General features: G+C 45.3%; 3 protein-coding genes across 3 annotated transcripts in view; 1 reads left to right on the forward strand and 2 right to left on the reverse strand.

Moving 5' to 3' along the window:
- The window catches only part of SNAPC4 (small nuclear RNA activating complex polypeptide 4), a 30,577-nt gene extending 28,908 nt beyond the window's left edge, over positions 1–1,669 (reverse strand). The window contains exons 1-2 of the mRNA XM_050926957.1: positions 1,542–1,669; positions 1,226–1,369 (exon numbers count right to left, since the gene is read on the reverse strand). Coding sequence (XP_050782914.1) covers positions 1,226–1,369; positions 1,542–1,587 — 190 coding nt within the window. The 5' untranslated portion in view covers positions 1,588–1,669. The remainder of the gene's footprint in view (positions 1–1,225; positions 1,370–1,541) is intronic.
- Positions 1,670–4,289: 2,620 nt separating this feature from the next.
- On the reverse strand, positions 4,290–10,705 carry ENTR1 (endosome associated trafficking regulator 1). Its single transcript, XM_050926771.1, is given in 8 exon segments — positions 4,290–4,962; positions 5,544–5,683; positions 6,559–6,621; positions 7,271–7,382; positions 9,143–9,216; positions 9,947–10,303; positions 10,380–10,471; positions 10,552–10,705. Coding segments are annotated over 8 exon segments (1,071 nt in total). The 5' UTR covers positions 10,691–10,705; the 3' UTR covers positions 4,290–4,868.
- Positions 10,706–10,863: 158 nt separating this feature from the next.
- PMPCA (peptidase, mitochondrial processing subunit alpha) lies at positions 10,864–21,537 on the forward strand. The gene is made up of 13 exons (XM_050926754.1): positions 10,864–10,970; positions 11,868–12,070; positions 12,764–12,843; positions 13,135–13,217; positions 13,495–13,589; positions 15,003–15,103; positions 15,577–15,840; positions 16,190–16,282; positions 16,662–16,780; positions 17,253–17,343; positions 18,190–18,252; positions 18,749–18,893; positions 19,981–21,537. Exons 1-13 carry the CDS (start codon positions 10,918–10,920, stop codon positions 20,148–20,150), a joined length of 1,560 nt encoding a protein of 519 aa, XP_050782711.1. The 5' UTR covers positions 10,864–10,917; the 3' UTR covers positions 20,151–21,537.
- The last annotated feature ends 61 nt before the right edge of the window (positions 21,538–21,598 follow it).

Here is a 21,598-nt window from a genome sequence, read left to right on the forward strand (position 1 = left end):
AGACAAATGGTTTGTGTGTCTGTGCTGCACTGAACGGACATGCCCAGCCCAATTATAAATACAAAAAAATATGATTGTTCACACCAGCTTGATTTAGCTTTTGACAACACTCCAAAACAGTAGTTTGACTCCATGAGCCAGTTCAATATTGTTCTCCTTGTTTGTAACACACTCCACTGACTGGTTCCAGCCCACTTGGCAGATTGTGAGCCTCTTCAATCCTCTCCCTCTCAACTACTGCCCACTTCATCTGTCTCGTCACAAAACCTGGCAACTGCTGGCCCAAGAACCTTCTCCTCAGTAGACACCACAATTTGGAAAAAGCTTTTTTGTAACCCTCTGCCTGATCAATTCTTGAGTTCATTTCAAGTGTTTTATTACTCCCCTTTACCTATTCCATGCTCCCTCTTCTTTGGCTTTAAAGCACTACGGTAGAATTTGTACATTACATAAAATACAGTACAGTTGTATTTAGTGCTGATGTGATGTAATGTGTGCTCTTTGTGGACAGAAGCCACAGAAATAAGATTCTTATCTAAGAAATGTGATGCAATAAAAACCACTGGTATCGGACTACAATTTGATAGCAAAAGCAGAGGTATAATATAGATTTTATAGGGATGCTTATAACACAGGTGCAATTGCTTAGTAGAGAAGTAGAAAGTGTCATGTTCAAATCCCACCAAGTTTATCATGGAAGAGAGGACTGTTCTCATTTATCTATACTGTATCTCAAACAGAAGTTACAGGCTTCATGAAGGAATTAAGAAGGGTTCTCGAGCCTGTGTTATGCAGGAGGTCAGACTAGACAATCGTGACAGTCCCTTCTATCTGTAAAATATATGAATCTAAAGCTCTTTTACATATAACATAAGGTGATTTTAAAAATATGCAAGCAAGACCCTAACATTCTGAACGTTTTCAAGTAACCACTTTAGGATCAACGGGATAACGACTGGATTTCTAGCACCCTACAAGAAACAAACATCAAATTTAATTTTCTCCCAAGGTACCAAATAAGCCTTTCATACATGATAAAGCAGGCACAGACAGCAGTTTTTAGCAAAAAACATTGTGACAACATTTAAGCTCTGCACACAAGCCTGATGTAATTAGGAGAGAAGGCCACTGTCTTTGGTATCAGTGTCTGGACACTGCAGGACACATCTTTTGGGCAGAAGAACAGTAACTATCAGAGAAATAACTGCACGCCGTGAGAACGGACCTACGTCGGAATCCGAGTCCAGGCTGGAATCCGACACAAGGACTTCGATGCTCGGGATACTGGGGTCCAAGCTCTTTTCTAGCTCCTCGATTTCCCGCCGGATTTTCTCCCTTTCGGCGTGTAAATCCACAGGCGACATGACCTCTGAGAGAGCGAGAGAGGCAGCAGAGTCAGCTACAGCCCCTGTAACCAGGGCAGTGCCCCCCCCCCCCATTCTCCCCCAGGGATGGGAGCGGGGCTGCAGCCCCCACCCCAGCGAACTGCCAGCCCCCAGCCCAGGAGCCCGCCCTGAGGGGCCAGCTCCAGCCCCCCTCACCGCGCTCCCGCAGGAGGTCCCCAGCCGGGCCCAGGTAATGGGCCATGGCCGCGGCGGCGGCGCCCCGAGGGCTACGGGAAGGGAAGGCGAGACTCCCTCAGCGTCTCCCGGCCCTGCAGCCGGGATAGCTCCGCCCACCCAGTGCCTAGGAGACGGTCACCTGGCGCAGGAGCCGACTTGATTGGGCAGCCGGTATCACGTGCTGGGGGGAAGTGCAGCTGTCACGTGCCGGAGGAGGTGGCTTTCCGATTGGGCGGACAGTCACGTGCCGCGGTATTTTTCAAAGCCCGGAGGAGACTTGTTTGATTGGCTGAATTCCGCCACGTGAAGGGCGGGGCTCAGGGCGGTGGCCCAGCACGTGTTTCCTCCGGACCCAGCCTCCTTCCGGTCTAGGGCCGGCCCAGGGCTCCCGCGGCTGCCGGGTTCTAGGGAGGCGGCACGAGGCACCCGAGTCAGAACCCCTGGAGGGCGGAACAGCGGCGGCCAGAGCAGCGGGCACCTGGCCGGCGGCTCTGGCGCGGTCACGCTTTTCTCGGCCGCCTGCCTCACCCCGCCACCTGTTACATAGCGAACGCAGGGGATGGAGCCGGCCCCACAGCCAAAAGCTGAGCGGAAGAGCTGGAACCCAGGGCTCATGTGACCGGGCAGGCGCTTGCTGCCCCCAAGAGGCTGCTAGTCCTGCTGTGATTTCATTTGTCTGGCCCCAAGGCGGGACCCACCGCTCCCCGGCAGACAACTGGTTTATGTAAGGGTACGTCTTCACTACCCACCGTGTTGGTGGGTTACAATCGATTGCTCGGGGATCGATATATCGCTTCTCATCTAGACAGGATATATCGATCCCGGAACACGCTTACATCGATTCCGTAACTCCACCAACCCCAACGGGGTTGCTTAATCGCCAGGGGGAGCGGCGGACATCGATCCCGCGCCGTGAAGATGGTGAGTAATTCGATCTTAGATACTTCGACTTCAGCTATGTTATTCATGTAGCTTGAAGTTGTGTATCTAAGAGTGATTTTCCCCCATAGTGTAGACCAGCTCTCAATAAAGGAAAGCATCCACCTAAGGTGCCTCTTAAGGAGTTTGCTGATCTGACCTCGCCGCTGTCTCTCCACGGCTACCCTGTTTCATGCCACTTACATCCACCTCAGGCCTGGTCCACACTACGCTGTTAAACCGATTTTAACAGCATTAAATCGATTTAACGCTGCACCCGTCCACACTACACTGCTCTTTATATCGATTTAAAGGGCTCTTTAAATCGATTTCTGTACTCCTACAAAACGAGAGGAGTAACGCTAAAATCGATATTACTATATCGACTTAGGGTTAGTGTGGACGCAAATCGACGTTATTGGCCTCATTCTTTTACAGTAGCTACCCACAGTGCACCGCTCCAGAAATCGACGCTAGCCTCGGACCACGGACGCACACGACCGAATTAATGTGCCTAGTGCGGACGCGTACAATCGACTTTATAATGTTTTATAAAATCGGTTTAAGCTAATTCAAATTTATCCTGTAGTGTAGATGTACCCTCAGTGTTAACTGAGCAAAACAGGATAGAAGTAAGATAGGATGCTGCAGCTAGTATACACGTTTCCCACAATTCCCTGCACTGCACCTGCCAGAATAATACTGGAAATAAATACTCAAACGTGCAGTAATGACTAATTCTCAAATACTAATTTCTTCTCATGCTGTACCTATATTAACTTCCCCATTTTTCCGGTCACTACTACATCATTGGCACTTGTTTTGCACAAAGAAATGTTAGCTCCATTATTTCAGTCACACCTGAAATAGGTATATGGAGAGTCTTCCTTGGTTTTTGTAATTATAGTATTCACTGCTGCTCAAATGTGAGTTTACTGGTGTATTTATACACATTACAACAATTTCTGTATTAGGCAGAATAGGCTATTGTGGTAGTATAGATCAAAGTTCTGGACTTTTTCTTGATATAAACTGGTCATCAGGAAGTTTAAACTTGAAATTAGATGAAGGTTTCTAACCATTAGAGGAGTGAAGTTCTGGAATAGCCTTCCAAGGGGAGCAGTGGGGGCAAAAGACATATCTGACTTCAAGACTAAGCTTGATAAATTTATGGGACGGATGGTATAATGGGATAGCCTAATTTTGGCAAGTAATTGATCTTTTGACTATTAGTGATAAATATGCCCAAGGGCCTGTGATGGGACACTAAACAGGGTGGGATCTGAGTTACTACAGAGAATTCTTTCCTGGGTAGGTGTCTGGTGAGTCTTGCCCACATGCTCAGGGTTTAGTTGATTACCATATTTGGGGTCAGGAAGGAATTTTCCTCCAGGGCAGATTGGCAGAGGCCCTGGATTTTTTTTTGCCTTCCTCTGCAGCTTGGGACATGGGTCACTTACTGGAGGATTCTCTGCACCTATAAGTCTTTAAGCCACGATTTGAGGACTTCAGTAGCTCAGACATAGGTCAGGGGTTTGTTACAGGAGTGAGTGAGATTCTGTGGCCTGTGTTGTGCAGGTGGTCAGACTAGAAGATCATAATGGTCCCTTCTGACCTTAAAGTCTATGAAAGTAGTCCAGTGCACAAAAGCAGCTGCCTCACCTCTACCAAAGTGACTTTTCCCCCCCGCACACTTTTTAAAAGAACCTTTTTTTTTTTTCTGAAAACCCTTGTTTAAACCACCAAGAATCACCAACAAAAAGGCAGTAGTATTAATTTTTTTTTTAAAAGTATTGTTACAAAACCTAATACAATTAAAAAGCATTTTTAATATATTTAGGCAGTACTTAATGCTTTAACAGTTTATGTATGTTGTCTCATTTTCATATTTAATTATACAAGAGTTCAAAATATTTTCCCCTACTTCACCCCTCATGGCAGTAAAAAAAAAAAAAAAAAAAAAAAAAATCTTTTGTGTTTTTTTTTTTTTAATTTGCTCCCAGCATTTATAAAATACTTGGACACAGCACTACTAGAGGGAATGAGGAAAAAAGGCAGAGAACACATGTTTTGTGTCCAGTGCTCCACTTCGTTTTAATGGAAGACTGCAATGCACAAAGAGTGACTGCTGGGTCTTGAGGTCCCAATCCAGGAAAGCACTTAAAGTCTGTGTTTTGCTGGATCAGGTTCTGGAAAGCCACTGTTGGTACAATTTAAGGAATGGTAATACTGCCCCAGTGCATAACTGTTCTCCCACAATAAAAACAGGAAGGGTAAAGGTTGCATATTTTAAGACAGCATTTTTTAAATATTAAAGCAAACAATCTTTAAATAGTGATTTCTATATGTAAACAGAACACTTGGGGTAAAGTTCCTTTAGTGGTTTTTTCACGGTCCATCATCTGAAATTTCAGAAATTCTGTCTATTGATTTAAGGAGTTCGGCAACAACCTGCAATGATTCTGCTCCAGAGACCAGTTGCCTGGAATTTAAAAAACAAAATACTGAAAAGGATAGGGCAGATTACGAGCAACAAGAAATGTTACCAGAAGAGGAGTCAATATGCAGAGACAAAGAACAATAAACAGGGCATTTCAAACTTATTTTGATTGGAGAACATTTATGCAACTTCAGTTGCTAAGAAAACACAGTTCACTTGAATTGCAAAATTCACTGTAAAAAAAAAAAAAAAAGCTTTAGGTAGTTTAGGATTAACATTTACATCATTAATTAAAAACCCTAGTTGTACAAAAGCTTAATACTACACAGAAAATGGACAATTTTGAACAGTTAGTGAAAAATCTGAATTGTGTAATTATTTTCCTGCAGTGTGTGTACAAACACAACACTGAGCTACTGTAGGTGAACTAGAAAGTGAAACTGAACAGTATTTGCACCTCCACCTATGTGAAATTGAAATTCAAAATGTAAACAAAAAGGTGAAATCATGATCTCATGAATGTCAACTGAAGAGCCTCCAGTACTGTAATTTTCATTTCGTCTATAGACTCCTGTTAGGAGAAGTTCTTTATTTTACAGTTCTCGTTATAAAGCTGAACTTACTTTATTGAAGAGCGTGAATTTGTAATTACTCTCAGAAGATTCTGCAAGGCAGTATCTGCATTTTGTTTCACTACAGCCAAACTAGCAGACTGGCCAGTCTTCAAGGCTTCATTCTCTGTCTTGTAATTCTTCAGCTGAACCTTAGGAAGAGTTTAGTTTATTATAAGCAATTTTCCTAGAGCAGGTGCACATTTATTTATATAAGATGGCATGAGAAAACGATTCCTATGAGTACTTGAATGCTGCTTTTGGGGGGCTAACTTAGGGCTCTCTCCATTAGGAACTTGTGCCATCTGCAAGATCATGGTCTCCACTTACAAGGATCAAAATTCTTCATGTGATCTCTCACCCAGGACTAAACCTTGGAAGTCTTTACAAATGCTTTCAGGTCTGGTACTAGTCCCACCAAATGCTTCTAACCCTGGCGGGTTGCAAGTTAGCAGTCCCGAAATCTGCTTCATTCTGAAAACCATCTTGCTTCTGCTTCCCTTACTCAATTTTAATTCTGATATTAGAGTAGTGGATTTTCCAACTCATTTAGAAGTTAATATTTGATATCAGAAAGCTGGACTTCCCCAAGTGGTGTTGGGGTTACTGTCCTATCTTACACTGCTAAGAGAAAAGGCACTAAAATCAGTTCAAATTTAGAGTGTGCATTGGGGATGAGGAAGAGGTTAATCAGAATAATGCAATTTTAATGCCTATCACGTAACATACCACGGCTAAAAGTCAGTGTTTATGTCAATGGAAAGTGAGAAATCCCAGATTCTGTGGGATAAGAAGCCTCACAAGTTACTGGTCCCATAGCGCACAAGTTCTAAACATTGGAGTTGTGAAATTTTTGGTTTACATTTACATTACATTCAGTCAGAACACAAGGACATTTTATAGAAGATTCACCCACAGGTGAATACTTTTCCAGTAGCATAGTTATAAACTCCGTGTAATATCAAGATATGTTCACCTGAAGTTCATATAGTAAGAGAACCTTAAAAAGGAGAGGACAGATTCATACCTGAAGTAGTGCATTTTCCTGTTTCAGTTTTATAACGTTATTTTCTGCTTTCACAGCCCGTTTCTGGAATACAAGATATCAAGATTTATACTGTGGTAGTGACTAGAATGCACTATGCATTTTTCTAATACAGAAGAATGTATATGTCCTACCTCAAAGACTAAAATAACATACTAAAGATAGAGAAGGGATATAACATACCAATCAAGTGATCAAGGCAGCAATATCTGTCTGCCTTCTGAGTAAGGAAAGAATTTACTCACTATAAACAAACAGATGACTTAATTACCAATTTTCTTGCAGGCAATGCCTATATGTAAATATTTGTAAATTATGTGTCATTTGGGTGTTTCCAAAAAGTCTCACAGAAACAGCTGAATTTAAGTGATTAAGACTCTTTAGTCAATCATGCAAAGCCCTGACTCCTCTAGTGGAACTCAGCTCCTTTTCATGTTAGCAGCCCTTGCTTCAGAAGTGCTGTCAGTAATAGACACTTGATACTATGAAAAGTGACAGATAACTTGTCTCCTGAATAATGGAAGGGAAAAAGTTGAACCAAAGTGTCAGAGCTGAAAAGAGAATGTTACCATTACTGAACCATCCTCCCGTCTGCATTGCTTATGCTTCCTCCAGTGTTTGAGGAGGAAAACAAAAACCCACATGGTAGCCCTGATCATGGTTCTGTACTATAAGAACATAAAGAAATATTTACAGTCATCAACTGGAGATTCTGTTCTACATGCTGCACCATTGCTTCTAGATCCCGGGCCTCTTTTTGCTCTTTAATCTTGTTCTCTTCTAGTTTTTTTTCAAGCTTCTTTACCCTTGTTAAAGAGAACGAAGTAGGCATTTTTATTTGCATTCAGTGGAAGAGTACATAAAGTGTTGCAGGCAAGAAGATTCTATCATCAATATTTTTAGAACATCCTAAATAGAGGCTTCAGTATGACAAAAATGTTCATTCTAATGCATTATAGAAAATCCACCCACAGAATTAGGTTGGACCTCAGGGGATTTACTTGTTCAACATCCATTAGCGTTAAGGATAATTATACAGCTGAATCTCTGCACAACATGTCCATTCACTGTCAGTCTATATTAAGTTGCTTTTCAAGCCATTCTGAGGTGTGGTCAGTAGTTGTGTAACAGTCCATTTTTAGGAAAGTGTGAATTGCCTCAGTATGTGAAGCAGCATGGTGGAGTGGACAGAGGAATTCCTCAGTTCTAATCACAGCTCTGTCACTGACTCACTTGTGTCCTGGGGAAATTCACTTAACCTCCCCACCATCAATTTCCCTATTGGTAAAATGAAAATACTTATTTGCCTTAAAGGAGCAAAGTAAAGATTATTAATATATCACTTTGAAGGTCTGAAGTGTTTCAATAGGCAAGTTTGCCCTCATTGACAAACTGAGTTGAATAAGTTATAGCTCCAATTATTATTAAAAAACAAGACACCAAATCAGACAAACATTCTACTTACTTTCCCTGATTTCTTTCTGAAAGGAAATCCAAATGATTTCTCAGAAGCCAAAAGTTTCTCAGCTGAAATAACCCTGTAGTGAACTTGTCATACCTTTTTACACCCAAGATCACTTTTTGAATTTAAGGGCAACCCAGGATCTCTACCCCACCCCTTCCCCAAAGCCCTGCCCTGCTCACTCTATCCCCCCCGCCCCCCTCCATTGCTCACTCTCCCACACCCTCACTCTCTCTGGGCTAGGGTAGGGGGGTCGGGGTTCAGGAGGGGGCTCCGGGTACAGGCATTGGGAGGGGGCTCAGGGCTGGGGGGTGCAGGAGGGGGTTCTGGGTGCAGGCTCTGGGAGAGGGCTGGGGGTATCAGAGGGGGTCTGGGATGCAGGCCTTGGGAGGTGGCTCAAGGCTGGGGGCACTAGGCAGCACTTACCTCTGCGGCTCCCAGTTGGTGGCGCAGTGTGGCTGTTGCTAAGGCAGGCTCCCTGCCTACCCCGGCCCAACACTGCTCCCTGGGGGAGAGTGGAGGGCACATAGCTCCGTGCACTGCCCCTCTCTGCAAGCACCGCCCCTGCAGCTCTCATCGGCCACAGCTCTCGATTCCCGGCCAATGGGAGCTGCAGGGTTGGGGCAAGGAGCCTGCCTTAGCAGCTGCACCACCAGAGATTGCGATTGACTGGGAAATCCTATAGCAGGGGTCCCCCAAGCGGTGCCTGCAGGCACTGGCATCTAAATGCGCCCACGTCCTGGCCGGCGGGCGAGCATCTGCCGAATTTTGGCGGTGTTTTGGCAGCGACGCCTCTCAATGACGCCGCTTGTCGGAAGCAAGCGGCATCATTGAGAGGCGGTGCCGCTGAAACGCCGCAGAAATTTGACGGCATTTCGGCAGATGCTCCACTGCCGCCACAGTCCTTCGTCTGGTGCCTGCCAGACGAAAAGGTTGGGGACCACTGTCCTATAGGATTGACCAATCGATCATGATTGACCAGTTGGTGACTAATGGCATAAACTGTCACAAATCTTGTTTCATTCAGTTACAATGTATAAGGATATCAGCACTTCATCTTCATTTATCAAGTTCATGATTTCTTTTTCGCTGTAGCATACATACCTGTCTGTCTGAGTTTCAGAGAAGAAGTGAAGCTGGTTAATCTTGCTTCTTAGTCTGGAATTTTCTTCTTGTAGCTGCAGAAAAATACTCATTAGAAATCAGGAATGTATGGCCTGGTGATCATACTGATCTTTTTAACATGCAAAAACCAGCATTGATGAAACCTTCAAGTCTCACTTCTAGAGCTGGAAAAATCTTGGCAATTTCCATGAACTAAATTCACAAACAATATTTAAGAATATATCCTCTCAAGACCAAAATAATAATAAGCTCCATCTCAGAGGGAAAACCATGAGGCATGGAGAGATTAAGTGAGACAAGTGCATGCCTGGATAAAGATTTTATTGCCATGAATATATGGAAAGCGATGAGGGGATTTTATAGGTCACTCTGAGTGCCTATAGAAACCTTTGTGCTGTGCCACACATCATCATTACTTTTAACTTCTGCTACATAGAAGAGTTTAGAACTATTTCAAGGGGTTTCCATTTCACATTCCTCCGACTCTGAAGCCAAGTTGCCTTAATACCATGCACAGACTTCAGTGAAAATGCAGATACATTTTGAAGGCCCTTCAGGGTGACCTACAATAACTGTTCTGTAACACGCTGCAGTGCAAAGCTAAACTCCAGCACTTCACAAACTACCAGGACAGTGTATTAGAAAGCCGAGGAGCGGGAGGCAATAACCTGTGTTGGTGAGAGCAGCCGCTGAGCTCACAGCGCTCCCCAGGCCTGGAAAGCGGAAGCTGGGATGCTCTGAAGGGCTCTACAGGCTCGGACAGGGACGAGCTCAGGCACGTACCTCTCGGAAGCTCGGCTGCGGCCCCTCTCCAGCTCCCCCCCCGGACGCCAGGCCCTGCTCTGCGTAGCCCAGGGGGTCACTCTCGTCCAGCTGCCACGGAGCCGAGTCCTCCAGGCCCGACCAGCCCGTGCGGTCGCAGTAGAAGGAGTCCAAGGCGCTGGGCCCCGGCGAGGCGCTGCCAGGCCCGGCCAGGTGGGCGTGTTCCGCGGCGGCGGGCTGGTAACAGCCGCTCCACTCCTCCTCCTCCTCCTCCTCCTCCTCCAGCAGCGTGTCGCCCGCGCTGGGGTCCGGGAAAAACGGCTCCCGGCGCCGCAGGCTCAGCCCCGGAGCCCCGGGGGGCGGCGGCGCGGCGGCGGCCTGTGGGGAGAGAGGGCGCAGGTGGGACCGCGGACTGGCGGGGGGGGGTCGCACGCCAGTCACCCCCCCCCCGTACCTGGGGGCTGGCGCCGCGCGCCGCCGCGCTCCGGCCCTGGCTCCGCACGAACTCCCTGAAGGAGAAGGGGTTGGCCTCGCCGGGCTCCTCGCCTGCGGGGAGAGAGGGGACGCGTCAGCCGGGCGGGGCGGACTCGGGGAGCCCCCCCGTGCCCGCCCCTCCCGGCTCTCACCGCCCCAGAGGTGGGGGTTCGGGGAAGGGGAGCGGGGGGCGCGGCTCTGACCCGCCATGGCCCCCCCGCCTCCCCTCAGCAACGGCTACAGGCCCCAGACCGGCCAGCGGGCTCCCCCCGGGGCAGGAGGCGGGGCCATCCCCGCCTAGGCCCGCCCTTCCTGGGACTGACCAACCAGCAGCCGCCTCAGCGCTAACCACTCAGAACCCGCTCCCGGACACTCGGCCCCACCCCTCTCCGGCATTGGCCAACCAGCAAACGCCGCCCTCGAACGCGTTTAGCTCCGCCCCGGGCTGCGCACGTGGTTTCCGTGCCGGGCCGCCGGGCGGAAGGGGAGGGCCGAGGCCGCGGCTCCCCGGACATAAGATGGCGGCGAACATGGTGCGGTTTCGGGGTGGCGCGTGGGGCCCGGTTCGCAGGTGAGCGCCGCCGCCTCCGCCACCCGGACAGTAGTTGACTAGAGCGGCCCGCGGCCCCTCACCCTTCCCCCCCTTGGAGCCCCCCGTGACCCACAACCCTTCTCCCGGGGAGCCCCCCAGCCTCCCCTCTGGCAGGGGCCCCCTGAGCTCTTCCTCCTGCCAGAGACTCGAGAATCCTGCTCTGCGCCAGCCAGACTCCCCCACCCTCCCGTCAGTGAATCCTAATGGCTTCACCAGCACCCTTCCAATAGCCCCGGTGCCACCCCCAGGCTCTCCTCTGACAGGGACCCCCAAGAGCTGGGTCAGGGGTGCCACCTTCAGGACGCTGCACACTCCTAGCTGCTTCTCGGCAGGTGACCTCACAAGATCCCCCATGTGTCCTGGGGCCTGACTGTTGCTGAGCTCTGAATAGAGTTTCCGCTGACCGGATCCTGACCTGTCTATAAATAAGGGAGTGTAAATGAAAGCACATCTGTCTGTCTCAGCTACCCAGCCTCCTTCCCTTGGGGCATCATGCAGGGCTTTCCTTTGGTTAGAAACCCATTCGCTCAACCGCATGATTGTGGGAACATTTTAGCCTCCTTCACAGTTTCCTGAACGTTGAACAGCCCTTGATGGACAGAATTGGAAACCTCACCAATCTTCTGGCAGTATGACTGTCACTAGTGAGGTCAGGGCCAGCTGATTCCATGTATCTACTTAAGTACTTATGTGGCCCCCAGCACTGTAGTATCTGAGGGGATTTTTATCTTCTCAACACCCTAGCAAAGTAGGGAAGTGCTATAATCCTCGCAAGCAAAGCACCCACTCTCAATTGTTACTAAAAGCCTGTTTGATGAACTGAGGTCTGGTGCACTGTGATTAATGTTTTTATTCAACTGTCTATGATTGGTCTAGGTTTGGCTTGGCAGCCTACAGAAAATATAGCAGTGGTGGTGGCTGCCCCAACGTCCCTCTCACTTCTCCTCTGCCTGGAGTACCTAAGCCTGTCTTCGCAACAGCTGACGGACAAGAGAAATTTGAAACCAAAGTTACAACACTAGAGAACGGACTGCGGATTGCATCACAAAACAAATTTGGACAGTTCTGTACTGTAGGGAGTAAGTACTGAATGACTTCAAGCAGGCAAGTCTCACTGCTCAGGGGAAGTTTTATGACTGGTGTTATACAGGCCAGACTCAATGATCACAATGGTCCCTTCTGGCTTTGTAATCTAGGAATCATTGCATTTGGGGATCTACCATATATAGAGGACCACATCCTGCTTTGGCACCAGTGGCCAAATTCCCATTGACTTAATTGGGAGCAGATTTGGTATTTAGATACCAATGTGATACAGACATACCTAATGGCTTGTCTTCACTGCACAGTTAACTTGAGTTATCTACGCTCGAGTTATTCCCCTTGAGTTAGCCCAGCTCAAACAGGAGCAGCCACTCTGCAAAATAACACTGGTGGCCAAGTTAGCAGCTGATGAGTTGCGTTAACTTGAGCTTTGGCCTATACCCCAGTGGGCGAGCCAACCTGAGTTAAAAGCACCTCACTTGAGTCAAGGGGTTTTGTGTGTGGACGGGAGCAACACTTGAATTATAACTCAAATTAACTTTGCAGTGAAGAGAAGTCCTTAGAGATATGGTAGTTAAATATTTACTTAGAAATAATCTAATGCACTGAAATTACTATGCTTTAAATTGAGATGGTCTTTGTTAGTCATATGCAGTCTCATGCTTGTAAAATCAGTGAATAGGCTATGGGGTTAAAATAAATATTAACTTTTTTTTTTTTTATATAAGTTCTTGTAAATTCAGGATCAAGACATGAAGCAAAATACCTTAGCGGCATTTCACACTTTTTGGAAAAGTTGGCTTTCTCTGTAAGTATTGTTCGTGACGATAAGGTTCCTGAAGCCTGTGTGTTAAATGCTTACAAAAAACCTAAACTCCGTTATTAGTATGTCTGTAACTATTCTCAGAAGGCCCAAGTCTGCTCTCCTTGAGCACCCAAGATTCTTACTGACTTCAAGGAATCCAGTTTAAGTTCTGTGCATATATTTGCTTCAAGTGGGAAAAAAAGAAAAGTGCTTCAGTGTATTAGGTCACACTAACAAATGGTAAATAGACATACATTTCATAAGCCGTAATACCTTTTTTTTTTCCTTTATTAGTCCACAGCCCAGTTTGGCAGCAAAGATGAAATCCTTCTGACCTTGGAAAAACACGGGGGTATTTGTGATTGTCAGGCATCAAGGTACACATCTTACTCTGTATTTCCGCACACATGAATAGTTGTCATGATTGCTGACAGCGACGCAGCATGGCTGAACTTAATTTTCTGTTCCATCACAACAATGACTTTGTTTTGGAATAGCAAGAGTAATCTCTTTGTGGCAAATTACTATAAGGATGCTAGTGTGAACAGAGAAGGAATTTTAGCGCTTTACTGTTTCCAAGTACTGGGCAAATATTACCAGGAGTTCATATATTCTGCTTGTAAACTGAATGCAAAATATCTGTTTGTGTTGCAGGGATACCACGATGTATGCTGTTTCTGCTGATGCCAAAGGCCTAGACACTGTGGTCAATCTACTGGCTGATGTTGTATTACAGCCCAGGTTATCAGGTGCGAGAATCCAAGTCTCTGTTTCAGGAAAGGATACCTAGACATTACGTGACAACATCATTTCAGTACTATCGTTCATTACATCCTACTGATTTAAAGACTTTACAGAGGCTGTGTTGAGTATTGAAGTAACAGAGCAAACATTAAATTGTTATAATTAGGAAAGTTAATATGCTTATGAGACAGATCAGTCATTTCTACTTCCTTCTAGCAACGAGGTTTGTTTTAGACTGTTTGCTTCCATCTGAGAAGATGGACAGAGAATAATATCGCCCTAGTCTGCAAATGGATCCAGTCTATTGCTGCTTTTCTATATCTGCATGCATCTGAAGAAGTGGGTTTTTTACCCATGAAAGCTTACGTCCAAATAAAAACATAAGAACGGCCGTACTGGGTCAGACCAAAGGTCCATCTAGCCCAGTATCCTGTCTACTGACAATGGCCAATGCCAAGTGCCCCAGAGGGAGTGAACCTAACAGGTAATGATCAAGTGATCTCTCTCCTGCCATCCATCTCTACCCTCTGACAAACAAAGGCTAGGGATACCATTCCTTACCCATCATGGCTAATAGTCATTAATGGACTTAACCTCCATGAATTTATTCAGTTATCTTTTAAACGCTGTTATAGTCTTAGCCTTCACGACCTCCTCAGGCAAGGAGTTCCACAAGTTGACTGTGCACTGTGTGAAGAACTACTTCCTTTTATTTGTTTTAAACCTGCTGCCCATTAATTTCATTTGGTGGCCCCTAGTTCTTGTATTATGGGAACAAGTAAATAACTTTTCCTTATTTACTTTCTCCACATTACTCATGATTTTATAGACCTCTATCATATCACCCCTTAGTCTTCTCTTTTCCAAGATGAAAAGTCCTAGCCCCTAATCATTTTAGTTGCCCTTCTCTGAACCTTTTCTAATGCCAATATATTTTTTTGAGATGAGGAGACCACATCTGTACGCAGTATTCAAGATGTGGGTGTACCATCGATTTATATAAGGGCAATAAGATACTCTCTGTCTTATTCTCTATCCCCTTTTTAATGATTCCTAACATCTTGTTTGCTTTTTTGACCACTGCTGCACACTGCGTGGACGTCTTCAGAAAACTATCCACAATGACTCCAAGACCTTTTTCCTGAATAAATCTGTTAGTTTTTAAGGTGCCACCGGACTAGTGGATACAACTTAACATGACTACCCCTCTGATATTCAGTGTTTTACTTAAGACTGAATAGTGTGCATGGATTCTTTCCCCCACCTGTCTTAATTTGAGCTTCTTTGTTTCTCGACCTCAGGGATTCTGCTGGAGCCAACATCCCACAGTGTTCCTCCTTGTCTATGCAGGACCCAGGGAGTTCATTACCTATTCAATACTTTAGACAGTGGTTCATGTCCTTTTTCTCTCACTGTAGATGAAGAAATCGAGATGACTCGAATGGCTGTGCAGTTTGAGCTTGAAGATCTGAATATGAGACCTGATCCAGAGCCTCTACTAACGGAGATGATACATGCGGTAAACTGCTGTGGTATTTGTCTCTCACACGTTGCTCTCTGCACTACGTGATGCAGTTTATTTCTCACCCTTTACTTAATTTCACTGGTGCTTTTTATCTAGGCTATAAACGCGCTTTTATTATGCTAACATAGCATTGGGGAAAGCATTTTGCTGATGCTCCGTTTTGAAATCCTGTATTCTGCATGAGGTAGAAAGTCAAGAAAGGGGCAGTTAAGGTTCCAACATAAACCAAAGCTTATTCACACCTCAGTCTTTGTATAGCGTGGTGGATACTTGCATTCATGCTTCTTTTAGAACTTCCTGTCTCCAGCATTCCATGAAATGATGCTCAGTGTGTGTTCCCTCTCATACTGCATCTAAATTAGCCTAGATGTAAAGGGGCAAGGGCAGGCTCACATCCTAATTTTGAGGGAGAACAGAGCATTATGTGTGCTAAACTAAGGGTGGTTGTATGTTCACCCTCCCAATAGGCAGCCTACAGGGAGAACACCGTGGGACTCAACAGGTTCTGCCCTGTGGAAAACATAGAGAAAATGGATCGGAAAGTGCTCCATTCGTATCTGCAGAATTACTATACACCTGACAGGATGGTGTTGGCTGGAGTTGGGATAGAGCATGAGCAATTGGTGGAGTGTGCCAGGAAGTATCTGCTTGGTGTAGATCCAGTGTGGAAAAGCGACAAGCCCAAGCAAGTTGACAGATCAGTCGCCCAGTACACGGGAGGAATCATCAAGGTAAAATAAAAGCAAGAACTAATCAGTGCGTCATGCGACTTCTTAAAGTACAGTAATAGATTTGAGCTCCCTTGATTTCATTCATAGTGGTAGGTCTTCATTTTCAAAAAGACACCTCTTGAACTTGTGATAAGCTGCATTTGTATCCACAAAACAGTTAGTTAATTACATCAGTGCTCATTTGTACATGCAGTTGCCTACTGTGCAGATAGAAGTACAGGCTTATGAATGTGCAACGGCTCTGTGCACCCATTGTGGCTGCTGCTGGGCAACCTGTTTGATTTCTGTAATTTACTAGGCTACACTCTGAAAGTGAAATTCGATCCTAATTTGTTCTTTCTCCCCACAGCTTGAAAAAGACATGTCGGATGTGAGTTTGGGTCCGACTCCAATCCCTGAGCTGACCCACATCATGATTGGGTTAGAAAGCTGTTCGTTTTTGGTAAGTACTGTTCCAAAATTCATTGCTGTGCACACCCTAAACTAGCAAAACCTTGAGCAACCATGTCATTGTTCAAATGTTGGAGCTGTTTTGTGTCTGAGAGCACAGATGCATGCAAGTAGCAAAGGAGCTTTTTCCACCAGTAGCCTGTTGGGTGGCAAAACCTTTCCCAGCCTCCCAACTCTCAAATGCAGGAGTTTGCTATCACATGTATCACTAGTTAGATCTTGGAGATATGCACCAATATTTGCATGGCTTTTTGTGTTCATCAGGGGCCTTTCTCCTGTTTTTTTTCCCTCTTCCACTTACCTTTGAGCACTGAGACACCCTGCACTGCATCTCCACTGTAGAGATGACGGACTCTCTTCTTGTGATTCAGGAGGAAGACTTCATTCCCTTTGCTGTATTAAACATGATGATGGGAGGTGGCGGTTCCTTTTCTGCTGGAGGGCCTGGCAAGGGCATGTTCACCCGTCTGTATCTTAACGTGCTGAACAGGTTTGTTTACCTCTCTTTCAAGGAATGCTGCCAAAAGACGCTTCTCTGGATGTGGGCCCTGAACAGAAGGCCTCATCTGAAAGCCTAAATGTGTCCATTTGTAAAAATCAGCTCTTAGAAGCAGATGTGGCTTATTTGGGAGGAGGAGGTGGGTGTAGTTCAACTGAGCACATGGGTGCCCTGGAATCCTGTCGTCCTCCACTGGCCCATGCCTTCAACTGGGGAGGAATCTTGAAAATTAGCAGTTGATGCAACTACACAGTATCCTCCTATAGAAACAGTGAGGAGGGGAGTAGAAGGCAGACATGCACAGAAGAAAATAATCAGGGGAGCAGAGACCTGTTCCTAATGATTGGACTGATAGTTTGAATTCCCATCAGCATTTGGGAATCCTCACCTTGAAGGTGAAGCAGGGAGTGTATTGTCTTTTGTTAGTTATAGAGCACTCAGATGCATGTTTTTGTACTTACAGGCATCACTGGATGTATAATGCAACCTCTTACCATCACAGTTATGAAGATACAGGTCTTTTGTGTATTCATGCCAGTGCAGATCCTCGACAGGTACGTGACTCTTCTGTATTCCAAAGGAAGGGACCTCCGGAGGTCATCTAGTCCAACCCCTGCTCAAAGCAGGACCAATCCCCAGATTATACCCCAGTTCCCCAAATGGCCCCCTCAAGGATTGAACTCACAACCCTGGGTTTAGCAGGCCAGTGCTCAAACCACTGAGATATCCCTCCCCCATAAAGTCAAATTCATAAAAGGTAAGTCTGTCACTGACTTAATTTCAGCTAGAGTAGCTCTTTGCATATTATCATTAAGCAGTTATCGGTTGCATATAACACATCAAACTTTTTCAGCTAGAGTAGCTCTTTGCATATTATCATTAAGCAGTTATCGGTTGCATATAACACATCAAACTTTGTCATTCACCCCTAGAGGGTATGATACGTTATTTTGCAGTGGGGCTGCATGTTCATAATAGCCAATTCTAACTGTAAAATCTTAATGGCATTGTGAAAGTTCACCACTCTGGAAGAGGGAATCCTATTTCCCCCCTTAGCTGACTTTGTATCAAGGTGAACTGGGTTCATGTATTCCTGACCCACTGCTATAAACATCTTCCCCAAATGGCTCAGGTGCTCTGCACAGCCTCCCTCCCCTCCCCTTCTGGCAAAGTTCCATTTGCAGTGACAGGAATTGCTGCTGTGGTGCCCCACTACAATTTTCCTGTACTCGTGCAGTTCAACGAGAGAGGGGTTTACATCTTTCAGACTCCAAAAGGGGAAAGTCACACCCTGCTGATCACTGGGTTTTGATCTTTTTGGTTTTTTTCCGGTTAAACCCGACAGAGAGTGAGCAGGCATTGTTCTGTTTTTCTTTCAAAGACTCGCTTGTTTTTTACAGGTCCGAGAAATGGTGGAAATAATTACAAGAGAGTTCATTTTAATGGCGGGAGCAGTGGGAGAGGTAAGTTGCCCAGACCCTGTTTTATGCACATGGTCTCAGTACTGAAATACCATGGTGATGGGCCCTAGCTAGGCTGATGAATTTCATACATGAGCTTTTAAATGCACATTTTCTGATTGTGTTTCATGTCTTAATAGTTTAGTAGTCACAAGAGAATCTCCACAAGGAGTCAGGCGTTCGTAGCTCAATTTTGTGTGTGTAGGGGTGGCAATATCTACGCAGGAGAAGGGACCCTTTGCCCAATCCTGACTTCACATCACTTCATTTTGGAATCAACTCTATTAACTTACTAAGCACCTTCCTTTTCCTCTGAAACCCACCTCTGCAGACTCATTCCAGCTGTAAAGGCCATCCCAGCTCTAGACTTAGGCTGACAGCAGAATGTGATGTTGATGTCTCTGTTATTCCAGGAGGAGGACTGTGTACAGCATGCAGAGGAATTGCCAGTCCTGAGACTAGTCTAAAGCAGTCAGCTGTATTTTCTGTTGCCATACAGGTGGAATTGGAGCGAGCAAAGACCCAGTTGAAATCCATGCTTATGATGAACCTAGAATCCCGGCCAGTTATCTTTGAGGATGTAGGAAGGCAAGTGCTGGCAACAAACACAAGAAAACTCCCTCATGAGCTGTGCTCTCTCATCGGTGAGTAAACCCCATGGACTTTGCATGTGTGTGCTGGGCTGTAGGTGCACTCTGCTGATAGGGGGCAGGGAATTTTCAGCAGAATCCCCCAAAGGCAGCAGTCGCTCTAGGGATTAGATATTTGTTTGTCAGTATTGCGGCAAATGCCCAGCTCACCTTGCTGCTGACGGTATTTCAAATATAGACAGCAATTGTAACCAGTGAGGCGATGAAGTGCCAAAGCCCATTGAAATCAATGGAAAGACTTCAGATTTGGTCCTTACTGTCTAGTGGACTGGACAGCCAGGCCATCCCAGCGCTTGCATGGACTTGCTCTGTGTCTGGTCAAGCCACTTAATGTTTCTGATCCTCTGTTTCCCCCTCTGTAGAACAGATACCACCTTTCTCACTTCGTGGGGTGTTAGGAGGGAGGGTGACAGTGCAAATGGAAGTGGTCATGTTGCCCCCGCAGCCCTAGGGTGTGTGTACACTAAGCAAGGCTTAGACACAATCAATTTGATTTTTAAATTAAGAGCCAGCCTCATAAGGCTTTTATGGGCAACCCTGGGAGCAGCCCCTCCTCCCTATCCCCGTCTCTTCTGTCATCTGCGTTTTGCCTCTGAATTTATTTCAGCTTTGCTGCCGTAATTACAGAGAAAGGCCCTCGAGTGGGGCGTAGTGCATGAGTGATATGGGCCGGTTCGTGTACGAAAACCAGAGCAACTGACCAGCAGAACTGGCCTGACACAAAGCACTACCAAAAAAGGTCGGCTTTGATCTCAAAATAATTGTGCCAATTATTTACTAGTTAAAAAAAATCAGAGGAAAATGCAGTTGTGAACTGTCCCGCTTTAACTGGGCGTACTTGTAATACATTGACTTAATATCTTCAAAGCATCTCACAAAGTAACCCTCACAACTGTTTGCGAGCTAGCTCTGTGCTTCTGTTTGACAGAAGGAGAAATCTGACACACAGTTTGTCAGAGCTGAGATTAAAATGCAGGCATTCCAAGTATAGAGCCGACATGATGAAATTATTCCGTCTCCAGGGCAAAGCTTCTATCTGTGTTTAAAATGCATTTGAAATAGCTCTTGTTATCGTCTGCAGGTAACGTGAAACCCAATGACATCAAGAGGGTGGTTGCAAAAATGCTTCGTAACAAGCCAGCAGTGGCTGCACTGGGTGACTTGACGGAATTACCTACGTATGAAAACATTCAAGCAGCACTGTCTAGTAAGGACGGGCGGCTACCTAGGATGTATCGGCTTTTTCGATAAAGCAGCAAATGCCGTCTAGAACAGGAGACTTACTTTTTTTATACATATTGTTCTTTGGATTATGTCACTGCAAAGAATATTTACATGCACATGATGTAAATATGGAACTTTCCTTGTAGCTGAGACGGCTTCAGATGTTCAGAATGTGAAGTGTTCATGTTGATAAAGGCTTACAGACCGGTCCCAGCTCTGAATGAGCACTTTGGCCATCAATAAATTCTTCTGCCTACCACAGAAGGCTGTGCCTTTCTCTTGGCACCTTGAATAGTAGTGTGGCAAAGCAAACCTAAACCACTACAGGTGAAAGGGCTACATATATTGATGAACTAGCCAAGATCTTAGTTACCACGTGCTTTAAATATCCAGTATTGCAAGGGAAGTGTGTTCATATTACTTTTTCTTCATCGGTCTGAGCATTGGTGGTTGTAGCCCAAAGTGTGTGGTACTCCTTACTAAAGGAATAGATTTAGGTGGAGTTACATTTCATAAGTCAGTTGTCCTCCAATCTTGTAGACTGTGAGTAGTAATACTGTCACGTGGGGAGGATTGTTACAAGTAAGGTGCTAATGTGATGCTTCTTCATGCAGAGGATATATAAAACTGTAATCAAGTTGAACGGAGGGCACTAGAACAATCTGTCCCTATGAAAAAGTTCTGAGTTTATACTTCATTAATTTTAAAATGTAAATACTGGCTGCTATTGTAAAATACCTTCAATAATCTGAACAAGATTGCTGCATGTTCTCATTAGACATATCATAGATAACATACTTTGTGCTGTCAGGCAGATCGTCTCTGTAAAGGGTGTGGGGTGGTAGATACTTGGCCACACACCGCTCACAAAGTTAGGTTGAACCTTAAGTGTAACTAATGATTTCTTGCAAACAGAAATGCCATTTACCCTGATAAGAGTTTATTTCCCAAGGAAAGATTAAGCCAAATTAAATGTTGTCAGCAAAGAGACAATGATTTGTATAAAGAGCTTAGTCTTGAAGGTAATTGGTTCTCACTAAAAGCTCATAAGAAGAAATCCATATAAGAATACCACCAGTAACAGGTTTAGTGACCTGTTTCTCAGGCACACAAGAACCCATCACCTTTCTAGGCATAAATAGTTAAACTGTTTAGTGCTGCCATTAAATGACTATGCATAAGTGATCATACTGAGCAGGTTCAGAGACAGCTACTAGCTACACACACATTCATTCATGTGAGTGGAAGTTGTGCATGCTCCTGGAGCAGAGAACAGGCCCAAAGTGGTGCTGTTAATTCTTAACAAAATGCAGCTGCTTTTTGAACCCCTGGTATGTTTTACAACATACAGCTTTGTCCTGGCAATTGTGGTGTGTATCTTTGTCAAGGAAATAAATAAAGACATTGAAATGAATGGGTGTGATTAGTAAGTGAGCCAAGTGACTATGACAGTTTAGAAAGTTATCAACTCTAAT

Source organism: Gopherus flavomarginatus, chromosome 17 (genome assembly GCF_025201925.1).
Source record: "Gopherus flavomarginatus isolate rGopFla2 chromosome 17, rGopFla2.mat.asm, whole genome shotgun sequence".
Taxonomy (NCBI): Eukaryota; Metazoa; Chordata; order Testudines; family Testudinidae; genus Gopherus; species Gopherus flavomarginatus.

Coding starts and splice junctions, on each gene's coding strand:
- PMPCA (XM_050926754.1), top strand. CDS start 10,918: ATGGCGGCGAACATGGTGCGGTTTCGGGGTGGCGCGTGGGGCCCGGTT. Junction 12,844..13,134: donor TGGAAAAGTTGGCTTTCTCT/GTAAGTATTGTT, acceptor TTCCTTTATTAG/TCCACAGCCCAGTTTGGCAG. Junction 15,104..15,576: donor TAACGGAGATGATACATGCG/GTAAACTGCTGT, acceptor CCCTCCCAATAG/GCAGCCTACAGGGAGAACAC.